At 42.4% G+C, this 21,556-nt stretch overlaps 1 protein-coding gene across 7 annotated transcripts in view; it reads right to left on the reverse strand.

Moving 5' to 3' along the window:
- Positions 1-20,298, reverse strand: part of PDLIM5 (PDZ and LIM domain 5) — a 125,113-nt gene extending 104,815 nt beyond the window's left edge. For all 7 annotated transcript variants that reach the window (XM_075708775.1, XM_075708774.1, XM_075708773.1 and 4 more), the window contains exon 1: positions 20,177-20,298. In XM_075708775.1, the coding sequence (XP_075564890.1) occupies positions 20,177-20,272 (96 nt within the window). In that variant the 5' untranslated portion in view covers positions 20,273-20,298. The remainder of the gene's footprint in view (positions 1-20,176) is intronic.
- Positions 20,299-21,556: the final 1,258 nt, after the last annotated feature.

A 21,556-nucleotide genomic window follows, 5' to 3' on the forward strand; every position in this document is an offset into this window, starting at 1 on the left:
GAGTATCCCACAGCAGTGAAAAATGCCATAGGTGCTTGGCAAAGGGTCTCAGATTGAACAGAGATAAAGTTTACAGTGAATAAGTGAAACAAACCGAAACAAACTAAGCTTGCAACTGAATTTAACTGTGACTTACGGACTCTGCATCTGATTTATAGCTTCAGTCTTCATTGCTTTGTAACTGTGAACAGAAGCGGCGTTTCAGCGCAGAAATAAGAAAAGCATCCAGGTGTCCAACTGAACTATACTTAGCACAAAATGAAGGGCTTGTGTGCTTTCCCAGGGCCAGCCTCAGCCAGCGTTACAAGAAAATGCAAGAGGGCAGAAGAGGTAGGGCAGGGAGAGCGCCAGCACCATGCTGGGAGGGCTGGGGACACCCATACCAGCGGCATGCACGTAAACCCGGGTCAAGTGGGACAGCAGGACGAGGGACAGGCTGTCCCATAGCAATGGCATTACCAGCACATGAACTTCATGTTAAAGGGCAACGCAAAACCAGAACAAAATACCGAAACATTGCAGACCACTGCTGCTTCATGCGGTAGATAACAACTGCTGTGCTTCCATCAGCTATGTACAATATAACAACCAAAAGGAGAAAAGAAAAAAGGGACCTTTGCCACCCGTGTGCAAGCGGCAGTTAATTTGACAATGAAACTCATCAGTCCTTGTTTCAGACCCCAACGAGGGAAGGGGCTTGAAAACACACAAGCCAGGTTGGTCTTCACAGTAAATTCAAGCACAACTTAGCAGTCGCCATTTTGTGTGATGCCGCCAGGCAGGAGAAGGGTCAGGCCATAGCAGAGGGCTGCATGAATGAAGCTGCCCTACGGGACGTGGCCCGAGTCACACCTTCCCCCCGCCCAGGAAGGTGTCAGCACAGATACTGCTTTTCTTGGGAAAAAGTTTTTGATCCTGGACCAAGGGCTGCGGTGGGTGCTTGCAGAGACCAAATCTGCCCCAAACTGAGCCACTCTGCCTTTAAAAAAAAAAAAAAACAAGCCACAAAAAAAACAAACCCAAAAAAACCACACACACCAAACAAACAACCACCACACCACAAAAAAAACCAACCTCAAAAAGAAAACCCAACCACCAACACACCCCCACCCCCCCCATACACACCACTCCCCCCATCCCCCAAATCTTCAGGAACAATACAAATATACACTGCTCCTGAAGATTTTGGTTATACTGCTGTGCTGAAATGTTATTTTAAAGGCATTACCCCTGCAGATATTTGTTACCACCTCTGTTTCAGGGCTGGTATGCATCAATAAAAAGCTGTACTAAGGAAGCCACCACTGATTTCTCTTTCAGCCTTGCATGACAGCCTTCCAGTGCCTGCTGGCAGCAGGTCAGCTTGTACTTTGAACAAAAAACTCAGTGTTGCAACACCTCTCTCCTCATCGTTCTGCAGCACTAAAATAAAACATGTAGAAAGACATGTACATACAAATTTTTGAAGTCTACATTAAAACATAATAAACATAAAAGCCTACTTATGTCAACATGAGTCCGTTTAATCCTTGCAATAACTTACAAATTACCTTTTGAAGAACTTCAGGACATTATTGACAAAAGAGTGTCCTAAATAAAGTTTCAAAGTCCATTAACAACTCAAAATATTTCCTAAGCAGAACCAAAGTAAACTTTTCAGTGAACTGCTGATGAGGAAGAGCTTGTTAAAAGACAAAACCTCATCCTCCCCCTCAAGGGTGCGGCCGTTTGCATTTTGGTCCTTGCATATTTTTATTATTTTTTTTCTAGCATGGGTCAAATAATCCAAGATTTTCTCTTTTTCCCAATGTGAAAATATTTGAGGACTGAGGAGAGCTCCAAGTCTTAGAAGAACTGGAGGAGAGGAGACAAGAAGAGGAACAAATTACAGTTTTGGCAGCATTCAAAACCAGCAGTGAAATGGAAGGGCAAGACATATTTGCAAGGGTAAAACCACCTTCTTATTTCAGCTTTGCTCAGGAGGAGGAGGGGGGAAAAAAAAAAAAAAAAAAGAGTAAGAAGGGAGAAGAGAGAATAAAGAAAAACATGCCTGTAGTGGAGAAAATCTTACTGAGTAAAATACAGCAAACTGTTGAAGTTCTGGGCTCAACATTGCATGTTTTTAATAAATAAACAGTTAAAGCAGGTTAGCCAAGTAAAACTTTTAAGCAAGACTCTCCATCTGCTGTCAGAAAAGAAGGTTTACATACTTTTCCGCCAGGCACTGTCATCACTACAGTGTCCATCCATGTGCCAAAGGTGAGACCTCCAAGCAGCATTTCAACGCTTCTCGCTGCTCCGTCTCCGAAAAAACCCCTTGTATTGCAGTAAGTCGGCATATTGGCATGCTGAGAAACCTGTAACTGTAATCTGTCGAGCTGAACTATTTATGCTTGCAGAGTTAGTATTAAATGCCCAAGTGGAGAAGAAAGGGAGTAGAAGGTAAAATCATTATGGTGATTGCTTACAGTAGACAACCGTTCCAGACTGTGTGTATGGATCCCAATACTTGCATGTCCGAGAGCACAAAATTCAGCACCTGCTTAGATATTAAGGCACAATGGGCAGTCTAGTCTAGTTGACTAGAATCAGGTATTTGCCCACAAACAACACAAAATTCCTCATGCAGCCTGAAGAAACACAAAATATTAACTCAACAGACAAATCGGATCTATGCCATATTCTTCATTTGTCTGTAGGTTTCTGAAGCCAAAACACATTAATAAAAGCGAGGAAAAATTTCTTGAAAACAAAGGTTCTATTCATCACTTACGAAAATTCATTTACTAGCATCAAAATACATTTTAACATGTGGAAAAAACAGGATTGTCTAAGCTTTTCTTTTCTAAGCAGTAACTCTTTGTAGGCAGACTTCTGTTTGACCAAGAAATTTATGGAACTCCACTAAGAAACGTCAACAGCATTGCAACAAACACACAAAGTGAAGCATTTTTCCAAGTTTCACTTCAGATTTTGTTTGGGTTTCAGGATAAATTCCCTTCCACAAGTCTGCACTGTGCAAATTAGCTGCAGTATGCAAGTCTGGGGTGTCCTAGGAAATGCCCCAAGAAGCTTGGGTACGAGGCAGTACCCCGGTGCAGTTCTGCAATGCAGCAGAGATGCAAAGCACAACCTCCATACCCAGAGACGACATACAGGAAATGCTTGAGTAAATTACTGTCCGGGTGAGCCAAAGGAGGAAAGTTCAGGGGGTATTAACATTTTTCTATCTGATGAAAAACAGACTACAAAAGGTATGAGAAACAGATTTGTCACTGTACAGCTTTCCACGTGTATCCAGCTGCCAGAAACGCTAAACGGCACAATTCAAAAAGGAGGCGTCATGCCAGCTGTCATATTCCTGTATATAGAGACTGAACTAAATGAAGAACGGAAAAGATATTAGAGTTTCACTTAAAGGGAATGTATTAATTCCATTTCTTTCCACAATGTGTTAGTTAAAAATCCAAAAGAGTTTAAGTTAAGATATAAAGCCCTTTCTTACACTGAAATTCAGCTTTCAAAGTAAATGCGTTGGACACGCAGATGGCCAATCGAAATTATGTCCCAGTGATAAGTGTGGAGTACTGTGTTTACACATTTGTTACGTTCTGCTCTCAGCTACCTCATTTTAAACAATAGCATATGGAGACAGAAGGTACATATCGCAAACATGATTCTTTCTCCTCCGCAGAAAGAAAAATAATGAGTTTACCTATATTACAATCCTGTACACTTTACAGTGACTGGGCCTAGCCCAGATATTTATGCAACATGGTATAGACCTTTTCCATACCTTCTTCCAGGATCTTTATGTTTTAGTGCCTTTTAAAAGTATTACAAATTTATAAATCAAGCAATGTATTTCCTACACATCTTCAAGAGCGGTTCAGGTTACTCTTATCCACATATCTACTTGTTCCGACATTCCCTCGGGATCTTGCCTGCCACGCTCCATCTCCTACTTCCAAGGATTTCCCACATATGACACATACTTGTTAAAACGGCAGCAAACACAACAAGCAAATAAGCTTTCTGGAGTGATACACATTTTTCACTGGCTAAAGGCTTGTCTCCCCCAGGTCAGAAGAAACCAGTGCAGCTGGTTCAGGAATTCTTGAAGGACAAAGGAAGCCTAAAGTTTTATTCATTAAAGGGCTTATTCCATGTAGCACAGCAGTCTGGATTCAGCACAGTCATGATGGACAAATTACAGAAATAAGTGTATTTCCATCTTTTTCATCTGGATATATAGCAGGCAGAAGACCCACCACCCACCGCTTTCCATCCACAGAGCTCAACCTCGTATTTCGCCACTGCACAGAAGAGGGCACTGGGCAGATTGTTCACACCCGCACGTTTGGTAATCAGAGGAAGCAAATTAGCCCTTCAGTTCTCATGTAAAAGCACGGAGGGACGTCATTCAGCATTTCTGGCAAGTCACGTCTGAGAAATTCATGAGGCCAACGCTCCCAGCTGCCTGCAGCTCCCCATGCCTCCAGAGGTGACCCCACGGCATGGCGGGTGACGAGCCGGCTCCTCGCCTGCACCACCCTGCATCCCAGCGTCGATGAAGTCCTGAGCAAGACATTCCTGCACACCTCTGCGGAAGGCCCCCTCCGCCCTTTCACGCTCTGGGCTTGCGGCAACTTGCAATGCCTTATGAAAACTAATAGAAAAATACTTCCCCCAGAGTGCAATCTGTCAGAGGAGAATTCATTTACTACTTGGCTGAAAGAGTTTCAGGGCACTGAGGGCTTCCTGGCAGGCAGGAAGAATTATTCAAATCCCACTTGATTCACTTGATTTCTGCCCGCCCCCCCCCCCTCCCCCCCCCCCTTTCTTTTGCTTTGCCTATGCTGCTACCAGAAGCTGGAGCCACCGTTAATAACCAGCCACTTTGCCCTACTTATTTTCCTAACAGGGCCAAATTCTACTACACATGCCACATACTGTTTATTTCTGAAGGTCTCCAGCAAGCCCGCTGCTCTGCAATTCACTTTCCTCTACCACATATACATGGAACTTCATACAGTTTGTCCCAACAATACAACTTTTAGACAGTCAGCAACACTTTGGCCACTATGTAATTGATTTAAATACTTAGATTTAATGCACCGTTTTCAGAAACTTGAGAGATTTAACATGCTGTCTGTTTAATTACACATGCAACCCAGGTTATAAGAGATCTGCAAAAATTTGTTTCGGGAATTAGGAAAAAAAAAAAACAAACATGAGAAAAATATTCAACACAGATCTGTGCCCTGAAGTCCTGAAATATTTATAACGCTACTTGACCATAGGAGCTAGCGCTGCCACCCTCACACATTCAAAAACCATGAGTCAGGCCCTAGAAATAAGGAGTGTTTTTTAATCTCACGATTTTAATGCCAAGACACACTCTGAGGTCTCGCCGAGTTTTTCAACTTACTTCTCTTGAGTCTTCAATGCAGCACTGAGGGATTATTTCGATGATTTAAATTGAATCCACATTTTGATACAGGTGCATCAATGCAAAGGACTGTGAGCTTACAGCACATACACGCACACACCCCGCCCCCACTCCCCTCCCAAAAGTTCGTACTTACTGTGACACTCAAGAACAGCACCAGCAAGAGTAACTCTAGGTTCCTCTATAATCTTGACCAGGGTAACCTTCCCATGGACCGCCCCCCCTTGGAAGGTCTGCTTTAGGAACATCACTCCAGCATGCAGGAAGACAGCAAAAGAGGTCAAAGACAGCTACCGCTGGTCCCAAGTAACATCCAACTAGGGTTACTGGTGAGGATCTCAAAGCACTTCCTCCTCCTTACGGGATGACTGGGAAAACAAACAGCTCTGTTGTACTGCACTGTGGCCTCTCTGATGACCTAGATTTTGGCTTCATTTTAGTTCAAGTCTTTCAACAAGAACTCAACCTTTACTCTTCCTCCCAGTGTAAACAAAAGGGATGGGGATGGCCAAAGTGGTATCTTTTGGGTGATTTTTTTAACCAACACTTCACTTTTAGACTCTATTTATTGCTGAACAGAGATCAACCCGAGGAAGTTGCTGCTTTCTTTACAAAGCAGTTTAGCCCTATTGCACTGCAACAGCCTCACGGGCAAGCAAAACCTAAACCCTCTGTGCTCCCCTAAATCAGAACTGCCTGAAGTGACTGAGGGAGGAGAGCTACTACCATTGCCATGAAGGTCGGAGAGTAGCATGGATCTTGGGCAGGCTCCAAAAGACAGCCCCACACACCGGGCAGCAAGAAACAGAAATACGTAGTTGAGTCTACACACCCAGGGTGGTTACACATCTGTCAGGAGGCTGAAAGCCAGAAGCCATCTCTAGCCCTGACCACCACCTCCCACCTAACATCAGCTACAGGACTTTTTGGGCTGGCAACGCAAAGTATGCGCGTGCTGCTGACGGCGTCTACACTTGTTCAGGAATCCAGTGGAACCCAAGTGCTCTCTGCTGCATAAGAGAGCAGCTTGTTTCTTGATGCTGAAGCATTTCCTGCAACTGTACCAATAAAGCAAAAGCTGCCATACAGCCTTGCTTTTCTGATTAAACAGAAACCCGGTGCTGGGCACAGTAAAGCCAGGACATACGACAAGTCTGGCAAGGACTGGCACGGTAAGAAAAAAACTGGAAGGAAAAGGATGGTTACAGACTTACAATGCAGTAATTATGCAATTCAAAACAGAGGCAAGATATCCCTGTAAATACTTATACCATCTGGTAAACAGAGTCCAAAGCTTTCAGCATTTGTCATTTGGAGCTTTCTGACAAATGTCCTATATACTTGATTTTAATAGTTTTGTGGGGTTTCACAGTTTGGGTGGGTTTGGGGTTTTTTTTTTTTTTTTTGATACCTAGATCTTATTATTCCCTTCATTCCTATCCCATCGTATACTTTTCTGAACCCTAAACCCTGTTAATGCCACAAATAATAATGGCTTCTGAACAGCATTTCTCTTAAATGGTAGCTAACAGCAAAAACACCTGGTAGGCTTATTTCAGCAGTAAGACCGATGTCCTCAGGCTAAGGAAAGCAAGGGGAAAAAAACCCGAAGGCAGTACAAATTACCTTCCTCTTTATGCTGAAAGAAAAACAGGTGACAAATTGAAAGACTCAAACCTATTTGGCAAAAACTCAAAAAATGGCACTAGAAAACCAACTCTGATTCAATTTGAGTGGTTAGCAATCTTAAATACCAAAGTGAGGTATTTCCTAACTCATAATGCCCATTGTTACACATTACATTTCCCAGAATTGATACTAATACTACATAAATGTCATTGCATCTAAGCCTAAACTATTTGCATGCCACCCCTCTCAAGTGTACACTTCCCCTGAAGCACAGCCGTTACACATTCCGCAAAGCTCATCTTTATCCCTTTATTCTGGATAATATTGTTGTTCATGAGGGATCCCCTCTTGTGAGGTCTCACCTCTCCCCCATATTCAGCCCCACCCCCCCAAGTCATACAGGAGTTTCTTTCAAGGGAGTGAGTGCATACTGTAGGATAAAGACTGACTTGTACTAGGTAACCATCATCAGGGCAAAGCAGGACAGGAGAATCTCTACAAAACCTCATTTGGTACCCTGGGGATACATTCTTTGCTAAAGAGGGCAACAGAAGCTGGAGAGGAGGAATGGGGTAATTACCAAGCTAGCCAAACAGGCATAGATTAGGATATGCAATAAAACCAAATACAGAGTTGCGCACACGGCGAGCAAGTGACAGAGGAGGCATTTGGAGTTACCAGAAGTGCTTGAGGCACTCCATCCTGCTGATGGGGTCAGGAACCAGTTGACATCAATGGCTACAGCGTCAAAAAGCGTGTACTTGCACCCATCTGTCTCCATCACCATGCCAAAAGCATGCCTTACATTTGCAAGGAGGAAGCAGGGAGAAAAGACCCCAGCAGTTTAGCCTTCTCCAACAGCAGGAGGTTGCAAAGTAAAGCATCAACACCAACCGATTTCCCCTAAACCCTTACTTTGGCTGCTGTAATCAGAGTTTCCTGTGAGCAATTTCCAGTTATTTAATCCCACGCCATCCAGGACAGAGTTATAAACCGATCTGGGCTGTCAGCTGCAACAGCAGCAGTTTTCATCAGGTCAGGTATCAAAACAAATTAATGTCATTTGAAGTTTTAATAATCAGCAGTTTCTACATTTTAAAGTTCAAATGTAGATGTGTCAATGGAAGAAAATACTCTCACAGAGGAGCTACTCAACCAGCCAGAGAGTATCACGTTCCCTCTGACATAAGAGGGATGGTGATACTTTTATCCAGAGAGATATTGCAAGAATTCAAGTCTCCAAGATTTAAGTGCACACCTCAAGGAAACCATCTTTAGGTTTTCACATTGAAAGTGAATTGCATTTCTAGACATACACACAAAATTTGTTCTTTCAGTCAAAAAAACTACTCATACGTATTTTGTTCATAACCTCAATTATTTTAGTCAATAGTTCAGAAGAGACAGTTGTACAAAATTACCTACCAAAGGACCTGCTCTGAGGTACTAATCTCGATCTTAAGAGAGCAATAATGGCATACTGCAAAGAGAGATAAGGGGACAGAGCATCTCTACAGCATTTCCAGAGCAAGGGGTAGCAAAACACCACCACATACCTAACAGGCAAAAGACTCCTCATCCCCAAATGCTACTAAACCACTTGATTTAGCCCTATAGTCTTAGTGATGGAAATGGAGTGGCTAGTCAAAGGTCTGTTTCTAATCTAGCTCTCAGGATGTCATACAAACATCTCTGCCAGCCAGCTCTCTTACGGCTTTCTCTCAAAGATGCATTAGCCAGTGATTGTAAGTAGAAAGTTGGCTCGGAAAGGTCAGTTGTCTCCTCCAAGTAAGTCAATCTTCCTTTCCTTCTGGTGACAACAGTCTGAAGACCCAACACTGCAGGGTGCTGAGCAGCAATGCACACCAACACAGGCTGAGCCTTAAGCAAGAGTCATCTTACGGAGACAACTTCTATGCCTAAAATTACACTTTTGCTCACATGTTTTTGCAGCGCCAGGGCCTGGGTTCTTAGCGTTTACAGGATTACGCTCAATCTGCACAATATCAAAACAATTTAATTTACAAATGGAATACGCACTCAAAGCAGATTCACATAAGCCCCTGCTGCAATGACTTGTGCTTATAGCCAGTTGCCAAAATATGACAGCTGGAAAGTGGAGAGAATAGACTGTATGCGTAGCTGACAAAAGCTGTAATTTAATAAGCATTCAGTGGCAGTTTTCACAGCTTAGTACACTGACAGACATGTCCTAGCAAGTCTGGCTTCTAGACTGTACTGTACCCAGGTATCTGCCCCCACCACTGTACCAGCAGCCCCAGCTCCCATGGCCAAGCCTGCTGGGCTGAGTGAGCCTCTGCTGCACCAGTCCCACCTACTACCCCTGCTTAGGGCACCGATGAAGAAGAGTTTCATCTGTGGAGTTGCCTTTGAGCTCTGACATGGAGGTGCAAGCAGAGGTTTTCTTCTGCCAACCTTCTTCAGCCAGTAATTACTGCTGACAGAGGTGGGGGCCAGTTCACATACAAGAAAAGTGTTAGGTACTACATGAGCTTATTCCCATTTTAGTGAACTGCCAATGTTTTGGGTTCCCTCCCCCCCCACACACACACCTCTGTGCATTCAGAAAAGATTTAAAGAAGACAGGAGCTCAGGCTGCCAAATAGGATGCAATGCTGCCTGCTCTCCCACCGCTCCTGCTTCCTTTGTGAGGTTGATTGTGTCCCCTGATCAGTACCTACATTACATTCGATTAAGCCATGAATCCAGACAATCAGTCCCTCACAAAGAACTAGTAGACTGTCCCCTGAGGGTTGAATATATTCTGCTTGTCAGAATACATATTTTGGAGGATGCCTTTTCATTCCTGAATAATTGCTAACAAGCCACCTTAGACATTAGGCGGAGAACACTCTTATTTGGTCTGGACTCAAAACACTGTGATTTGACGAGGAGCTGCAGAAAGCCAACAGGAAACAAGAGAATTTACTCTACTGAGATGTCTTTGATGTTTAAAGCTTTACAAGCCTTCCATTTCCCTGTCAGTCTAATAAAAGCAAGCCCAACCAAACTTCCACAAGCTCTCTGGCTTGTAGATCTCCACTGGTTTTTTGCTTGCTTTTTCTTTTTCTTTTCCCCCTCCTTTTAAAGGCATTAGGTAAAGAAAATAGAACAGCACAGAAGGAAATTGCTTAGCTACATGAGTGAGTTGGAGACACGCAATCCCATTAGCCTACCTCTCCATGTCTTTTACAACACCAAGCTAAGTCCAGAACCACAAAGAGAAGAGGTAGATATCACTGGCAAGGGAGCCTCACCCTCCCCCCGAAAAACCCTAACAAATTTTGCCTCTTAATTCACAGAAAAGAAAGAGAAGTTTCACTTACTAGCTGCATTGGACTCAGAACTATGCCTGGCTTGCCATGTATAAGATGTGCATTAGAAAGAAAAAGCTTTGATAGCAGATGTACCATAAACTTTGAGATTAAGCTGGACTGGCAGAGGGAGCATTTGCACAGCAAAGCTGCTTATTTTTACGGGTTCTGAACAAAATGTTCTATAGCTAGAGTTTCCACCACGGCATCTTTATTTATGCCTGCATTTTTCACATTTACAGCACTTTGTCTTCACTCTACAGAATTCCTTTTTAAAAGTCTCAAATGCTATTACTACCAATACAACATCACACTTGACACAGACACTTTGAACATTTTCTCCACAGCTTTAATAACATTTGGGTGTAAGAATATCTAAAGATGTCCCAATTACGTTCGTAAACACAAAAGCTTAACAAACAGGGAGTTTTACCCTCCTGAAATTGATACACTTTAATCCAGGCTTAGCATCTAAATCACTATTCAAGCCTTCAAAAGAACTATGACATAATTAACACAAAATAAATGTTTCTGTTGCCTTCCCGTGCTAAGTACTTCACATTGTTTGATCACTTGTTAGGGAAAGAACTAGATACCGCATTAGGTCATCCCTTAATATAGACCAGGGTAAGCCAAACTTCTTTCATATCCAGTTAACATGCAAACCATTTGACCTTTCTAACAGGACCACTAAAGACCTGGCAAGATCCACTTTTTAGCCTATGGGACTTCACACCAGACATTGCATTTTACTTCAGGGCTTTGTTACAGGCACAGCTGACAGCAATGGCAAGAATTCATGCTTTCAGATACTTTCAACTATTAGATGCCATTTTCTTTTGCTTTTACTTCTACTAAGCTTAACTGTTCAAGCTGAAGTTTCTAACACAAGACTAGCTCAGAATGAGACAGAAACTATAATAATAATCCATAACAGAAAAACATTACGGGCTATTCTACTTGAAATTTTCTGGCCTACATTAAAAGGAAAAACACTAATCTCTTAAGGAGTGCATAACATCTTCCGGCTGGTTTGAGTGGGGACTCAGCACTTGGTACGTCTTGAAGTTTGATACTATATAGGCAGAACAGTCACCCAGGTGTCACAGAATTATTAATTTCACTCCAAGTTTTCTGGATGGTAAAACACTGAAGACTACTGTTTTCCCTGTTAAGTAAAAATAAGGGACCGACAGCAGAAGTCTCTTCATGCTAACTATGCTTTACACCAAAACTACTGAGCATATTCCATTAGCACGGCACTTATTCATCTGCTTTGAGGGTGTGCATCACGATACAGTCTTCAATTTATAACATGCTATTTTGTCCCCCTACTACCTCTCTACTTGGTCAGCATACACAAGAAACCATGTGGTGGGAACTGCACTGGTGTCTCAACGTAACAAAAGATGAAAAGCTACTGTGTGTGGGACACCATCCCATTAACTGACAGCGTTGAAAGGCGAGTGATGAATGAAGCAGAGAAATGGAAAAAGAGGGTGGGAGTACCACTGTGCAGTGTTACACAAGTAATTTAAATCAGACTTTTTACAGCCTGTCCATAAGGGTGGCCTTCATTCCCCAGCTCGAAACCTTAGGTCTGTTCTGCAGAAGTGTTTAGTGGCCATGGGCATCTGCAGCTGGCTGGTGCTTGAGTAGCAGTCACAGAGCAGCACCTGCCCCTCCTCACAGCTGTACCAAACCTAACAGCATCCATGTTTTTGTTTCTCGCTTCCTCTGTTGCCTCTTCCTAGTGTTCCCTGAACTTCATTTCCACATGTATCTGGTTTTAAGCAAGTGTTAGAGAGGCTGTTCTTACCGCACAAACACAGCACAAGCTCCCAATGCTTTCTTTTTTCCCCTCCTCTTAAGAAGATGAGACTGAACTGCCACAGCACAGCATTACCAGCATGACCATGCTCCTGAAGAAAACCTTTTCAAGAACAGTTCCTGGAAGCAAATGTAACTACAAACCTGATCTACCAGCAAACTTGTCTGAAAAGACCATCATAGCCCTAATCTAGATCCGTATAGCCCACAGTCACCTACCAATATACTTACAGGAGTAGCTTGTCTGCATTTAAACCAGGCTAGCAGAGTCAGTGACACTCAACCTCTTACCCATCAGCTCTGTCTTCAGCATCACACATCAGAGCAGCCGGACAGTATAAACTCCTTAACGCAAGCAAGGCTTTAAGTCAACATGGTAACTGAAACTACTCGCACCTCAAAGGACTCTGTGCCCAAAGTTTATAGCCTTTTTCTTCCACCCATGTCAACTCTTCTAAGAAAAGATAGGATCTCTCTCCGCAAATTCAGCTTGAGGACCTCTTACAGTAAGGGAACCTGAACACATACTTTTGTCATATTTTCCCTAGTTTCACTGCCCTGAAGACTTGAGTCATTCAAAGACTCACATAACACCAGCCTTAGCGGTGGCCTCCTTTCCTTCTGTCTCTATTCTTGTAACAGCCACCTATGGAATTAAATGTACTTCTATTTCCCATATTTGTTCAAACAAACCTCAGCCTTTTTGACCACTGGCAGTAGGAGTATCACCTTTCCCATAGTTCCACTGCTTTAGGCACATGAGAGACAGTTTTCTCTCACACTTTCCCTTATATTGATAACATATGAAATCTATTCTTAAAAAGTCAAAACAAATAAAATAAAAAAAAGAAGCCAACAATGTTATCTCCTGGCTCCATACCAAAGCCAAACAAACAAACCTTTCAACACCATGTCTCTTCTCACAATGCCTTCTGATAGCCATCGGCCAATGAATAATGAGAAAAACAGTTACACTATAAATAGCATCTCCAAACGGTGGGGAAGTTGACAGAAGTTGTCAGGCCTCCAGGGCCAGATACTCACAAAAAAAACACGCCTAATTTTTTTGCACTTACTATTCAATAAATGGTCCTGCTTTTTGGCCTCTGGAAGGACTGCCAATTTTGCATCTGCTCTGAACATCTAATCAGAGTTTATTTTTTCACTACATCTGTCTTTGAGAAGTGGACACTGCAAACAAATACTTTAGTTTTTCCATCATGAAATATTTAGCTTCTACTCCTCATACTGTAACTAAACTGTCACTTATAAGGGTAAAAAGAGTTACCAGCATTTTTTAATGAAAAAAAAAAAAAAAAAAAAAAATGTTCACACATCACATCAGATATCCCTCAGCTACAAGCTCTTTGGTTCCTTCTTCCCCCCAAGTACAGCCAGCTTCACTTTTGGGGGAATGACATCAGTAGAGGAACTATTTTAAAGTTAGCTTCCTACTTGGTCTAAGGAGGTTGTCTGACAAACCAGGTCATGAACAGATGAGATGCAGACACTTTTCTTCCACCTCTTCTCCCCCATGCCCTCCCTTCTTCCCAACCCCACTCCAATGATGGTCTGTCTTGCTTTAAACTGCATAGCTGAATAGACAAGGGAAGGAAAACAAATGGTCAGGGGACACATAGCCCTTTTCCCAATTTTCAGCACAAGGAGGTTAAACAGCAGTGGGAAAAGAGGCAATCAGGAAATTACGTCTGTACCAACTGATCTCTCTTTCCATCTTCAAGTTAAAGTGAGGAGCATGTTGCTTGCAGGCAACTACACATGCTCTGAAGCACTAACCAGCACTCTTAGGACTTTCAGAAAACTCGCTCATATTAAACCACTTGTGCAGCCGGGAGCTTTATGACTGTCCATATTCCACTCAGTTCCCAAAGAAAAAACTCTGCTCCTCCAGGACTCGGTGCAGAGAGTATACAGACTTTGGCACTGGTATCTCATTTGTCATTCTCAGTATTTTTTTCAGGAAACCACATCTTGTAAACAGAATCAAACAGAACAGAGTAATACTTCTTGCTTTATGTCTTGGCTAATCCCATCCATTTAATAAGTACTGATAGCTCCTGTAAAATGCAGCATTTATTGCCCTAAGAGCAGGATCGGCAGGTAAGTGCTGTGACCTCTGCCAGTATCTCTGACCCCGTGCCAGGAAGTTGCCACACTGGAATACATCTTCAGCCGTATTTTGTGCAAACCATCACAACTCGGTAGCAAATCAAACCAGCACAGCAATGCCAGCAGCTGGCAGTTAGGGCTTAGTTAGTAGCTCTCAGTAGCTTCCAGGATGAAGCATAAAGTTACCAACACAATTATCACTGGCCAGGCCAGCAGTTGTTCTAGTGTTTCTCTCCTATTTCACATGCCTGCCTGAAAGACCATTTCCCCAGTCCCCAACTGCAATAGCTCATTTCATACGTACACAAAACTTGATTTTACTGGAAATGACACATACAGCTTAACAAAATAATTCACGCAAACACAAGGGCAAGAGGCTCCGCCAGACCCTAGTCAATCAAAGATGACATGCTCTAGGTTCATTCAAAGCATGATTTTCCTTTATTCTCTTCTCATTATTTTCACAGATGTTAATGATTTTAAAATAGCTTGCTTCCAAATATTAAGAAGGCTAAGCCTCTGAATAAACAAACACTGTGCAAAACCAATCATGCATACTCCATTCACGTGGACAGCTTGCTGGGTAACCATGTATGTACCTGGGCAGGAAGGAAGGAACGTGGGAGAGCAAAGGAGACCTCCAGATACCAGCATGAAGAATGTCAGTATGCTCATGTGGGATGAATACTGAGCAGCTGATGTGCTGCGCATGCATTCCCTACTTCATCCCAAGGTGGGCTGCTCTTCTACCTACTCCCTGGATGTACTGCTTGCTGACAGATTCATTATCATGAGTCTTCCATCAACTATAAGCTTACAACAACACAGAAAAATCAGGCTTGAAACAGATGAAATAATGAAAACTGAAAAACTGCAAAAAGAAGGGGCTATTTCTAAGGGTGGGCATTTGTTTGCTTGTTTTGGTTTTCTCTGAAGAGGCAAAGTGACCAGTGAAGCAGGCAGAAGCAGGGGGGAAATACACAGAGAGAACTTGCTGTAGAAAAACAGACCTGTCAGTCAGGTCAAGCATTTCAAGATGACCGTATTCCATTTAATTCTTACGGGAGGAGAAAGACAAATAGTGAAACACCTTCTGAAGGAAGATGGCTAAAGTTGCCACCAGGATCGAACAAAAAAGTAACTTTTAAATACAAGAAAACATCCTATGTATTTGCATTAGGTGGGAGGGTCTATATTGCACATAGGCTACCTTACTGTTCAAACTATAGTTTCACTTCAGTATTTCCTGGTTTCTAGTGGTAAATACTGCCATAAAAACAGAGACAAGCACTGTTTAGAGACTGCACCACAAAAATTTTGATAGGCTACATGTCTAGCCTACATTTAGAATCTAAACCTCTCACATGTCATCACAACATAATGATTAAATCGTCAGTACCAAACACTATTTACTTCAATCTGCAGAGGACAGCAGTTTTGACAATTCTAATGCTACAGTCATGCTTACTGAGTTTATTCTGGCTATGTTTATTAAGCATTGGGAACTAACAAACTCCAAAAAAAGTAAAGCAAATATAACATTAATTCAAACTCTAAAGAAGTGTGTATTGTTTTAAAAGCTACTGCGTTGCAACACAGACCATGTTGTAGATATCATTAACACCAAATTCTGTAAATATAATACTTCGCATGCCCAAGAGCCACTCCAGGAATCCTACCTAGTAGTGCATTTGGATTACTTGATCTCCAAAACTGCATTTCTTTATTCTGATTCAGCAGAATATACAAATGCTTGTGCAAGCAAATCTAGAAGGCAAAGACCTATTGAGTGTAGACCTATGTTATTCCTGAACTAGACAGAGCCATAGTGTCAGTAGGATTTATCCAAGACCACAGATCTACACACGTATCAGCAATAGCAGATCCCATATAATTGGCAGTCATTATTAAAACCAAAATAATTCAGCTGCAATCATTTTGGTCCGATAGTCCTTTCTGACCCAGCCAGTGTTTAGCAGAACATCCTGCAACTTGGAAATAAATTTTGTTTGGAAATAATTGAAAAACAAGGAGGACCCATGATGCAATTCTTGCGGTGTAGTCAACACTCAAAGTGTTGGGTCAATGCCTCCCAAATCTACCAGGAGGAGATGCCTATTAAGTAGCCACCTTTTCAGTGGGCTGTGTTGATTCAGAAGCAACCAATTCATTCATATGAAGACAATCGCATTACGGCAACCATCATTTCACGTGACTACCTATGTTACAGATAGATGGATAGACATTAAGCTTTTTCTTCCATAGGGAAAAAGTCTGAATCTTAGCCATTTCCTACAATAGCTACTTTACAGCTACCAGAATCAACCTTGCATCTCAGTAATTTGTTCTCATCTGCTCTAGCTTTCAACTTTTTCAGTTCTGCATCACAGCATAGGTCTTGAAGGAATAAGAAGAACAGTTGCTTCTTTAATTAATGTAAAATGCCGTGAGGAAAAAGTCGTAACAGCAACTCAGAATAATCTAAGTTTGCATACCTCAGCTCCAGTAATTTCTACCTTCTTCACTGCAGGATAACTGGTCACAGTTGGCAATCTCTCATTATACAAGTACCACTACACAATAATCTACCTGGAAATCCTACAGTACAGTTACATGTGGTGGCCTGAGCCACTTTAACACTTGGCTGTTAATAAAAGATGTAGATCTACCACCTCAGCCCACCCTTTAATCCTGGTTGAAGGGTAAAGATCAACTTGGTTTACTTTCAGAGCAGCTTCCTTCCCACCGACCCCTCTTCCGTGAGGGCTATACCCCCACCACACTCCCATCGCCACTCCCACCCCATATCAGCTTCCTGATGTTGAATTCCTGACCTGTGTAACAGCACTCTGCAGGGCTCAGACAGGGGCCTTTGCAAGGTAAGGAGGACTGTGAAAAGCCACCCCGCTGAAGTCCAGGCAGATACAAGTATACGTAAACAAGTACTGTACACATTTTTGTTGTACTGATTTATGCCACTAATTATAAGGCTATATCCCCAACATCATACATACTACTTACCATGAAATGTGTACAGCTGTGTAAGTATACGTAGCAACTTTAAAGCACTGAGAGCTATATTAAGTGATTGACATAACCCTGCAATAAATGTTGCTATTGGTTATGATGTTGCAACTACTCTACAGTATCCTAGCTTATGAAAAATATCAAATGTTACTGCTACTCCTGCATTGATGTTAATCTGTTAAACCTTAGCTGACGTTAAGATTTCCAACTGAAGAACACAAAACAGGCTCGTTTTACCTTACGGAGGCAACAAGGAATACGCCCATTTAAACTGCATTCTGTACAAAGCCAAATGACTTACTAAAAACTTTCTCCAGGGAACCATGCGAGATCTTAATTTGTTCAAATCGTTAGTAAAAAGAGATTAGCTTTTCAGATAAACAGTTTTAGAAACCTGTGTATTTTCTGTGCTTCGTAAACTGTACTTTATTTAAACTTAATTTCAAGAAGTTTAAATTAAAGCAGGAAATTAGCCCTCAGGAACACAGCCAGATTCATCCTCAGCATCTAGAGGACAAATTAAAACCAAAATAAAACCAAAGAAGTCTTCCTTGCCAAAGAACATAATTCTGCTGTCTCATTACTATTTTGCTAAAATAATTTAATTAGCAGTCTTCAGATACAGGAAGGCATTTATGCTTCATCAGGAAAAGAAGGGCCGGGGCCAGCGGGGGGGAAGGTGAATGGTACGTGCTGTTCTAACACACCAGGAACATGGCATTGAATTCTTCCAGCTATCGGGCCAAAGCTGGATTGGCATACCAGAACTAAGCACTTTTTTGATCCAAAGAGGTGGAGGAAAAAAAAAAAAAAAAAAAAAAGAAGAAAAAGAAAAACACCAACCAGCAAGCACCAGGCAGTCTAATATTTGCATACTCTTAACTGCAAACAAGAAGAAACAGTGCAGCTGAGGAGTGGTGCTGAGGTATAATAGGTGAATTGGATATTGTGCTTCCCCCTCCCATGCACAGATTAAAGTCCTAAAAGCACCCCAGTCCCCATCTTTCATTACATTCTGCTCTTGTGGGCGCTGACATTTGTCGTTAGGGAATCCCATAACTGAGGCTTTTATACGTAGCTATTTAGGCCAGTTCCCCTAGGCCACTCCACACAACAGCATATTTGATTCCTGCAATAAAGTGGTAGTCTAGGCTAATTTCAACATATGTTTCCTGTTTAGAAACTTTTAGATGGGAAGCCTGCCTACAGCAGTACTGCACTCGATCTCCAGGACAGCAGAGGACCCTACAAAAAAGTACTACCCTTTCTAAAACTAGTCGTTTACTACGGTTTACTGCCTACAGCACTTCATTGCTCATCAGTACCACACACAAGTACCCTATGCAGGCAAAAGCCTATGCTTTTGCAAATCCTTGTCAGGAGAGCACTTCTACCGTCGAATCAGAAGAGTGCTATCCGCATCCCCACTTTAAATTTCTCATTAGTGCAGGAGTAACCAGCTACCAAACAAGAAACTCAGTTACAGATTAGCTTAAAAATCCCTGGAATTTGGGAATAAACTGCTTCTCAACCCCTTTTTGCCTCAGATACAAGCTGTATTCATCTGTAAACAGGCATTTCTACAGCTCTCCAGTCCACTTTAGTGATATAAAAATAATTTTGCAGAGCCAAACTGTATTTTAACTTCACCAGCATAATCCACAGGTGGATAGGATGAGCCAAGTCTAAATGAACTGGCAGAGTTTGAATCACTAGTTGAGATTAGCTAAAAATATTGCCATGATGCATAAACCCAAATAGAAACCTGCTCCGTCTCCCAGGGCAGTATCAATTCTGCAGTCCCAACAGGTGTGAAAAATAATTCATCTTTGTCACTAAACTATACAAATATGCAGGAGGGGGAGGAGAGCTGTCGACAGAGAAGGGGCCATTTGTACATAAATGCTTCCATGCTGCAAATCAAATGTAAAGGTGGCACGGTACAGAGCCATCAGAAGCCAGTTTCTTCACCCAGAGATTTCCAATGATCTTATAAATTCAATACTGCAAAGTTTGCCCCTGTGTTTTGTATGTGAAGTGCTTCAGCCATCTGAGGAAGGCTTTAAAACTCGGCCCACATTGAAAGACAAGCCTTCCCTGAAAATGTGGTTTTAAAGTAGGAAACTAGTCAGATAGTGCCTGGGTACAAAGTTCACATTTGTTTTGATTTAGTTCCTCGAATCCTACCAGTTCAGAGCACATAGTCTATAAAATGTGAGAAACTGGCACGTTCACTCAGGCACGTATTGATGAACTGCTATTTACAACTACCATCATTTCAGTGCCTTTTTATTGTAAATAGTGGGATTTGCAAGAACAGACACCAGAAGATCCTCATGCTGCTAAGAGCTGCTGAATAAACAAGGGTAACATGAGTGATTTTTCCTCACTGCCTCCCATTTGAACTGCACAGGCTCAGCCTTGCGCAGAAAATTGCTTGTTTCCTGCCAGCCTCCAACCTCTGCATCTCTGTTTTCTGGGTGGGAGCAGGGAGGGGAATTCAAGGGTGGTTTCTTTTGTTTGTTGCATAAATAAATGCCGATAAAACAACCATTTCAAGTGAACATGTCCTTCCTAAGACAATTTTGTTGGAGCCTTCAGAAAAGATTTATTTTCCCAGGTTTCCCTGCCTGCCAACAGCCCTCCATGCCACAGGGCAAGTTGAGCCCCAGCATCTGTAATTAATGGCTTTGCATACTTATGTCTGAAAGCTGCAGGTCAGCCGCAGCATAAACAGATACCCACACGCAGGCAAAGAGGCAAATGCACTTACCCGAGAGATAGACAGAGGCATGTTGAAATCCTTGCCCCCTTGAAGTCTGAAACCCCAAGGAGCCGGGCCGACCAAAGACACGCTGTAGTTGCTCATGTTGTTTAGTATTCAAGGATCAAATCCAAAGAACTGATGCCTGCGGAAAGGATTAGAATTTTAATTTAATGACAATAAAAACAAAGGGCACTGTCTACCATTTTGAAAGCCTTCTTTCTTTGTCTGCGTTCCCCTCCAAAGTATAAAAAGAGCCCAGAAAACCACACCAGGTCTGTCATTACTCATGCTTTTATTCCTCACTTGTTGCTTTCCCCCCATAGCTTAGGAAAAAACATAACTAGGGAACCGGTAACATGCACTTGGGACTTGAGAACTTCTGGTGCCGAGATGCTTGATGGCAACTTCTTACTAACAAAATGCTCTGTGTGGGGAAAAAAAATTAACATTAAAGCTCATCTTAAAAAACCCTCAGTGTTGAGACAAGCATGAATTGATAGTATCCCTTAAATCCCAGTATGGAAGAAATTAGCACTACTGGCACATTCATTTCTAACAAAATGAATATCACATGCTGCCATGTCATCAGCTCAAAGCTTGTTTCTAAACACATTATGTCTTGACAGTTTCAAAACAATGTCAAAACATCACAACTTTGAAGTTAATCAGAAGAAAATAAAATCCCTGTGGCTTTTTTATATTTATAGCGTCGCTTCATATTGGTAGAACAATGCTACAGACAAAACAGACATTAAAACCAACCCTCAAACGAAAGCTGTGAACTAAAGCGAAATACCCACAGTCACAACTTAATGCTGAGGCGGCAAAACCAAAGCAAAACCCAAGCATCTCCCTGCCCTCCCCACAAACGCGGGCAACAAATTACCTTTAAAAGGCAACCGAGGCACTTAACTGCTGTTCAGCGTCAAAGATAAGGGCTTCAGTTTCACCTCAGATAAGTAACGTTACAGATAAGTGACATCTTAGGTAGTGGATCCGTCTATTTTTGTATGGTTGAAGCCAGGCAGGAGCACACCAGGGGGGGCTGCTGTAAGACTACACCGGGGCACAGCCAGATTCCGTACTCTTATAGGGACATTTAAGGTGGACCTTCAGTCAAGCAGAAGCAAGCGGGCTGCAAACCCCACCGAGCTCTGCAGAGCACGGTTTTACCTGTTCACACACTGCAGAGGAGGGGTGTTATTTTTTTTGGAGGCGGTGGATTTTTGCAAACGCAGCCCAGCCTTGCGGACCTTCAGAGCAGGGCTGTCGCACAGCCCCCGTGGGTGCATGGAAGGACATTTAATGTCACTGCCCGAGAAAGCCATCAGTACCACACATTTCTGGGTTCACCTCCCACAGCCACAGAGATCCGCTGCTCAGACC

This window comes from Pelecanus crispus, chromosome 4 (genome assembly GCF_030463565.1).
Source record: "Pelecanus crispus isolate bPelCri1 chromosome 4, bPelCri1.pri, whole genome shotgun sequence".
NCBI classification, from domain to species: domain Eukaryota; kingdom Metazoa; phylum Chordata; class Aves; order Pelecaniformes; family Pelecanidae; genus Pelecanus; species Pelecanus crispus.